This window comes from Eretmochelys imbricata, chromosome 6 (assembly GCF_965152235.1).
Source record: "Eretmochelys imbricata isolate rEreImb1 chromosome 6, rEreImb1.hap1, whole genome shotgun sequence".
NCBI lineage: Eukaryota > Metazoa > Chordata > Testudines > Cheloniidae > Eretmochelys > Eretmochelys imbricata.
Window position 1 is genome coordinate 31,079,451 of NC_135577.1, and position 8,042 is coordinate 31,087,492.

Consider the following 8,042-nt stretch of genomic DNA (forward strand, 5'->3'; position numbering starts at 1 on the left):
CTAGTATGCACAACCTACAGCCTACTGTTGCTCAGGACAAACACAACTCAGTTGATTTAGATTCACAGCTGCAGGAGCAGGAACGCATCATTACCATATCATATGCTTTGGCTTCTGAAGCCTCTCAGCGGAGCAAGGAGGTAGCAGGTAATGCTCTGTTATTTCCGAAATAATGGCAGTGACAAATGTGTTCTTATTCTTATAGCTATCTACTTTTAAGAGTCTATATGGTTGTCTGCTGAACTGCACTGTATACAGATGTTGCCGCTATGATACAATTCTATTGACAGTCTTATTTAAAATTAGGAATCAAACAGCAGATATCAAATTCTACAGATACCAAACTAGAGAGGCTTGAGGATTGGCTTTGAAAATTTGGGCTGGTGTAAAAAGAAAGGGAGATCTCTCTCTGGTTATGATGATGAAGCTGAAAGCCTGCTATTGTTATAGGTGGCACTGATACATCTAGCCCGTCATATTTGAGATTTTAATCCCATGACCTCGAAACTGTGACATAGCCATTACTGAGTAGCCTAAATTACAATATTTGCCTTCTGAAGTGACAGTAGTTTTCTACACTTACTTAAAACATTACTGTGAATGGAAAAAATGCAGAGAGAAATTGGTGAAAGGGAAACAGAGCGCTGACATTTTGTTTGGGATGTTGATAGATACCATCACTGCTGAACCTTGCCAAATGACATGGTATTTGAAACTTTCTTGTTAAACATCTTTGTATGTTGCTAAAGAAAAGTAAATAAATCAGTTGAGCTGAGGCTAAACAAGAAAAACGCTGGGCCAGAAGAGCTTTTTTTAAAGAAAAATTAAAGGGGTTCAGTGACTGGGATAACAGAAAATCACCTGCGACTTTAACTATAATCACTATGATGCCCTTATAATGCTGAAGGAGTTATTGCAAAATTGGCTTACTGTATGTTCCTGTCTCATGAACAAGTTTAGTGATCAGAACAGACCAACCAGGCAAGGATCCTCTTTGCCTGGTGATGACAGTGGGTTCTTTATAGTGTGTGTCATCATTGAAAATGGGAACTGCACTCTTGCTTTCATTACGTTTGAAATATTTGTTAACTTAGAAAATGTCAGCAGAAACAGTCCTATCAAATAGGACAGTTAACATGTTAATAGTTGTTGTTCCAAGTATCTGACTATTCATTTGTAATTGGCACTGCCAACTCTTCTAGTGGAGAATTGGAATAATGGAAATTATTTCAACTCTGATGGGGGAAAAAACATGTTTCTCAACTGCAATTGTCAGTATGAATGGCACTTGCCACCCAAGCACTGGAGACCACTGCATTTAAGATAGATGATTTCAATAACTGGACATATAATGTTCATCCATAGAAACACACACAATTTCCTTTTATTGAATAAGGCTATGTATTCAAAGACACAGTGGCAGCAAACCTTGAGGGGAGGCTGATTTTTTTTTTTAGGGGGGGAATGTTATTTTGGGGGTTATGAGTTTTGACTATTTGGAGAGATTTTGTGTGTAGTTTAAGAGGAAGCTATACATTACATCATCTTTGCTTCAGGAAAGATATTTTCATGGCAACTGATTTGGGAGGATAGGATGATTCATTGAGGACGAAAGACAGCACTTGGATGCTTGGCAATAAAAGGGCCATTCAGTTAAAACAAACAAACAAAACACTAAAAACTGAATACAAAGACCTAAAGTCTCCATATCCATGAAAGGGGAAAATTGCTCATCGGTGAGTAAGGATGTAGGAACCACAACACATTCTCCCCCAAACTGAGAAGAATGAGTGCTTGTGTGGAAGGGGGGAGACATTGTAAATGCACTAAATCATAAGATTGCTGGAGATCAAATTCCTAGCCCACAAAAATAGCTGTTACATTTTTATTATTACAGTTTAACTTCTTTTATATCAAACTGAAAAAGTAGGGCTTACGTGGGTGCCAACAAAATTGTTAGAAATTCAGGAAAACAAAATTCCCATAAACATTTATTATATATAGTCCCTAGAACATCTTAAATGCTTCCTGAAAAACTTATTTCAACTATCAATAGTCTCTTTCCTTTTTTCTCTTTTCTCTGTTTTCTTTCTTTTACCATCTAAGGGCCCAATCCTGTAAGGAGAGCCACATAAGTTGCTCCCTGCATCCACATGATGGGGACCAAAATGTTCCTCTTCTATAACTGAGATTGCTGTGGTTTCGGTAGCCCTCAATCCAGAGCTAATGTTAATGAATTAAAAAAAATAGTAAGAGTTAGTGAAAGTAATGACAATATATTCTTTCAGAATGAAAATAATTTAGGTGTTTGAGCCTTCAGAAATTGATATTGGCTGATCGGGCCAGTTAAAAAGAGCACCACAGGATTTTTATTACTTCTTTGCACAGTTGGATATCTGTTCATGTTTGTTCTATTTTCTAGGTCTGAATTTAAGGGTGGGGTTTTCAAAGACTCTTGGTGCTGGTCTAATCTTGCTCCAGCGATGTCAATGGTAAAATCCCCAGGGAACACAGGCCCATTCTGAGCACTTTTGAAAATCCTACCCATAATGCCTAGATTTAGTATAAAGATTGCCTTGTACAATTTTACTGTAAGGTTTGTTTCTGAAATTTTTCCAAGTTATACTTTTTGTGATGCATCTAGGATGCTATAAAATAATAAATGGTAATATAAAATGTGAGCTGCTGATACCTAGGCAAGCCACAACCTTCAACTGCAAAGTTCCTCCACTCCTGAAAATGAATATGAATCTCTCGTCAATCTGTACATCATGGATGAAATCTGTGAGATCAAGTATCAAAAAGCCACTTCTCAAATAGCAGTTTGAACTGAACGGTACCCATTTTCCCTCCATGACTGTAAAGGCAGAGCTTAGCATAGAAATTAGTTGAGTCTTTAATATTATGCCAAGAAATCAGGATTTCATGTCTTCTAGTGTAACATTATTTCTGTGCATTGTATATAGAAAAAGCATTCTATTTTGAGCATACATTATAGTCAGAGGATGCCTCAAGCTGAGGCCTTAAAAAGACATTTGACTTCTCGTATAATTTATTAATTAAGCTATAAACTATATTTTGCTGTAAAGTATTTTTTCACCTTCCTATTTGCTGTACATCTTCTTGCTTTCTGCCCATTTATACCAGTGTAACTTCAGTCAAATTATGAAACTGGACTAACAAGTACAGTATCGGTGCTATCCTGGGATTTCAGATTTTGTGTACAGAGTTTGACTGGTGTAAATCAATGTTTTTTGCCATGTTGTTCCAATGAGCTTCATATTAATATGGGTTTTCCTTAATTTGTGTATTGTGAAAATAAACCATTTCTGCTTTTAATGTGACTGAAAGATACAGAAACAGGTGGAGATGTTAAATAGTGTGTAACGAAAATAATTTTAACACCCCATTGCATTACTAATCTGGTGCAGTGTTTCCTTTTCATGTAGTAGTTAGATAGTTAAGGTGGCTCTATTGTAATATGTATGTTTAATTATGCTACCTAATTCCTGTGTGTGTGATCCCTTCTAGCTCACCAGTTGACCTACCCATCTAAAGCACCCTCACCTTCTGTACCACAGCCACCTCACTCCCCCTTAAGCAATGGATTTCACTACACATTTGTCTAAACACCTTAAAAGTAAGAACTAACTGCTCTGGCATGTCTAATTTGTCATTACATCTTTGCTTTAACTTTGTCAAAAACTAACACTTTTTACTACAATAATGTAAAATTTATCCACATTAATGCATGTGTGCAGTTTTCAGTGACCAGAAGACTCTGTTCTCAGACAGTAAATATTGCTACTTTCGAACTAATACATGAGCTAGCAGAAGCCTTTAAGGTGATTGCTGTAGGTTAAAAATAAGTAAAGGTTATTTTGATCATCTTCGTGTGGCAAAAGAAAAACTAAAATGTAAATGCTATTGGCAAATTTGGGACCACATTTTCAACAACAATTTCCAGGATTGAAAATGTGCGCATGTGTTTTCACCTGCAAAGTGGCACACACCTCTGTTGAGCACCGTACCTGCAAAAATGGGAATCCTCGTACACAGGCAGTTTTGGGTCTACATGCAATTTTGTGGGGACAAAATCAGGTACATTTTTGAAGAAACTAAAATTAAAGATTAGTTTGAGACAAGCTGGCCTTGTGTAATTAACTTTACAGTAGTTTGTTTGACTGATGCCATGCATTCAGTGGTTTCCCATTAAATTATTATACTAATCGAATGATAATGTTTGCTGCTCGTTTAGGTTAGTTCTTAGCTGCAAGTGTTGTGGGCACCATATTTAAAAAGGACATTTATTCCACCACCATTAAAAACGAACATTTACTGCCCATTTCAGTGGTATTTGCATTATTCCCTATACTTAAAATGGGAAATACTTACCAATAGTTAAATATATCATAATACTGACAGTATTCTGATTTGGCACTCACTGTATCTCCAGAATTTACTATTAATTCATTCTTGTCTTCCTGCTTTCAGATGGGCTAGTTTTCTCTCATATGATTGTATAAAAGTACATGAAATAAGTTTAGTAGTAAGTGTGACTGAACATCTTTAAAAGAGTTAGTCTCTGGCTACCATGGTTTTGTGTTTTGGAGGACTTTTGAGACCAGCACTTCTCAGAGTTAAGAAATCTCCATACTTAGAAAAGCTCTAGAAAGGCCCAATACTGCGCACACATCAGTTTATGTCAATAGGAGTTCTGCTCAGTAGTGGACCTGACCGTCGTAAAAGGTGACTTGCCTTCAGCAAGGTGTATCACAAATGATAGACTGACAGCGGTAAAGTTGTTCTGACATCACTCAGAGCAGCAGGGGACCATGATGGAAGTGGACTAATGTCTGCCTAGTTCACTTTCCAATTTGGAGGGCCTGATTCCACCACCCTTGCTCAAACTGAATGGCACCTGAGACTTCTAGTAGTCCTGTTAAAGTCAAACCGGATTACACCTGGAGTGAGGTGTTTTTTCACGAGTAAGAGTATCAGAATCTGGCCTTGAACTTTTCAAAAGAGTGCAAAAAATAAAAGCACTGTCCCCAGATACCAACAGTGAACTTGTACTGGGGAACTACCACAAAAACTCACATCCAAAGTTCACATTCTCTTTAAGGGACAGAGTTAAGGAAAGAATCTAATAATTTTAGCCATTACATTAGGGGCTTACAATGATGCTTCTAGATCAGTGGACATCATCCAGAATCTCAATGGCATCAAGTAATAATTGGTCAGACAATTTTAAATATCTATTATCCATCCTACCTTACTGAGGGCTGCAATACAAAACCATGTTTTTCTGAAAATGTGTACTGGTTGGCATCAGCCTACGCTACCGCATTTGACTGCATTTTGTTTTAATTCATACCAGCCAAAGCAGTAATGGAACATTGACATAAGATACAAGCCAACAACCATCTGATGCCAGAGCGTGGAAGAAAGAATGTCTTCATGACACCAGCTTCTCGGAAGATACTCATCAGCTGATCACAGAATTTTTCAAAAACAAATTCAGAGAATAATAGAGGGATTTTCTATGAAAAACAAATAAATTTAAATCATTTTAGTTTGGCATTGTTTTAGTTCAGACTTTTTATATAAATAAATGGCACTTTTGACATACTCTGTATAATACTGATGTATTTTTAGAAACAGAATATATTTTAGATTTTTTTAATCAAAGGCTGAGTTCGTTTTTTAAAAAAAGCTGCTTACACAGACTTTACAAAATATTACTGCTTCACCCTCAAGTTCAGATGCATATCGTACAGCCTCTTGACAAAATGCAAATCAAATAATCTTGGAAGCACATCATGGCATTTGGGTAAAGCTAACTCAAGTGAGAAGTTTACTGAGAATTTTCTTCTTTTTTTGGCAAAATTGATCACTCTCATGTGCCCTTTAAATAAGAAATAGCAAAGGTCTCAGCTTCCATTTCTAAGTGTTAGTAACCATCATGTTTGCACATAATGAACAAAATTATGGCACTCAGCTGCTAACTCATGTATATTTTTTAATTCCATGTAGTTAATTTTCAAATATCAGTACCCAGTGTGTTAGCATTGACAATAGCACTGTCCCCATCAGTAACAAGATGCTAAAAAGATATATTTTTTCTTAAGAGGACTGGAAAGTAAAAGAAATTTTAATTCTAATGTGTGAAGTAAGCAATAAAATGTTAATAGAATGTGTGATTTTACTAGTAAATATATATAATATTTAATTGCTTTAATTAATGCAAAACATCACATATTGCTTTTTATCATGGAAACAACAGAAATAATGCAATGTGGCACTTGCTAATTTTGTATGTAAATTTAACTGGTGCTTAATTTTGCCAAAACTTTCAAGTCTGATATTTTGCTTGGGTATAGGGTGACGAGTTGGCCAGTTACATATGAAGAAAATGAGTTTAAATGAATTGCTGTTGCTTTTTTACTTGAAAAAAGTATGTATACACTTTCAGTATAAGGCATGCAAAAATCGCACAATATTGTGTAATTTTTAGTTGAGTCCAGTGCTAAGACAGGAATGATTCACAAATACTTTGCAGTGTTTTGCGAGACTTTTAACTTCTGTTTCTTTGCTGCAGTCAAATAATGGGTTTAAAAAGAAACTAAATGGATTGAGCTTCACATTTGTTTAAAATGCATAAAATAAAAATTCATATTGTATTTTTACGATACTCAGAAGCTATTCTTAAGAAATATATTTAGAAAATGCAGTCTATTTTTAACTAACTCAGTACTGCCAGTGTCAGCTTCATAACATTTTGCCAAAATAAAATTTTTATTTTTGCCTTTATAAAACATGAAAAGAAATGAAATGAATATTTTGCAATAAAATGTTAATTTAAATAAAATGTAACAGTTTGGGGTAAATGGTGTATGTACAGATTAAAATATTAACATAACACTCCTACTGCTTTTGTCTTGTCAGCTGTCCTGTTGATCATTTTCAACATTGTTTTTAAAGTCTCTGTTAATTACATTTTGCTCTCCCTGGTTCTGACCCAAAGCCCATTGTTGTCCATGGGAGTTTTTCCATTTACTTATATAGGATTTGAATCAGGCCTCCTGTGTACCAAGTGCTGAATTTAGGATGGCTCTTAAATATATGCTTAAGTCCATCTCTATTCAGGAAAGCACTTAAGTACAGGCTTTCCTGAATTGGGACCTAAACGTTGATCTTTCCTATTTTAGAGTTTTCTCAACTGCCAAATTCTTGACACTTGGTACAGTATGAAATTAAAGTAGCTAGAGTAATTTACATATTCTGTATGCAAAAACTGCCACTCCGCATCTCTAATCCTGTAAACATCATGCTGTCGCTTGTGTGATGTATGGACAGAAATTAACCAATAAAATGTCTGGAAACCAACTGGAATTTAAGACTTCTTGTAATAGCAGGTGAGAGTCAATTTGTACTATGACAGTGCCTTCAAATGACATGGGTTTGATACAGACTACTGGAGGTTTTTAGTTCTTGACTTTCTTCTTAAACTTGCATTACTTACTACAATGGAATGTAGGGAACAAACAGTCAATAACTTTTAAAAAAGAAAATCTAGATCTTTTTGTCATTCAGGATTGATATTGTGAACTTCAGAGAGTTTACGTAAATATTTGACTTCAAATGTGTGAAGAGGAAACACAAAGCTGACATGCTTATGAAACTCTTGTCCCATTTGTGGGGACATGCATGGCCTGAAATGTAAAGGAACCCTCAGCCATAGGGATTTGTGATGTGTCATGGTTCTGTAAAAAAAAAAAACAAAAAAAAACAAAACAAAACACATATATTATTGATGCAGAACGGGGAAGTGTGTGGGCTATGCTGTGGGGGGGGGGGGGGGTGCAGCCAGTGGGTTCGTGAACTACTACAACCCACTGACCAAAAATTCCACTTGTCTGTTGTCTTTTGGGGTGGGTGTTGGGCGGGGGAGGGGGGGGAGAAGGGGAGAGAAGCACAGCTGGTTGTCATAGTAGTTGTGCAGGTGCTCTACAGGTTGTGATGAGACTGTTCATATTCTC

General features: G+C 36.1%; 1 protein-coding gene across 1 annotated transcript in view; it reads left to right on the plus strand.

Moving 5' to 3' along the window:
• PLEKHA7 (pleckstrin homology domain containing A7) overlaps positions 1–5,437 on the plus strand; it is a 290,610-nt gene extending 285,173 nt beyond the window's left edge. Inside the window, exons 26-27 of the mRNA XM_077820064.1 lie at positions 5–147; positions 5,381–5,437. Coding sequence (XP_077676190.1) covers positions 5–147; positions 5,381–5,403 — 166 coding nt within the window. The 3' untranslated portion in view covers positions 5,404–5,437. The remainder of the gene's footprint in view (positions 1–4; positions 148–5,380) is intronic.
• The last annotated feature ends 2,605 nt before the right edge of the window (positions 5,438–8,042 follow it).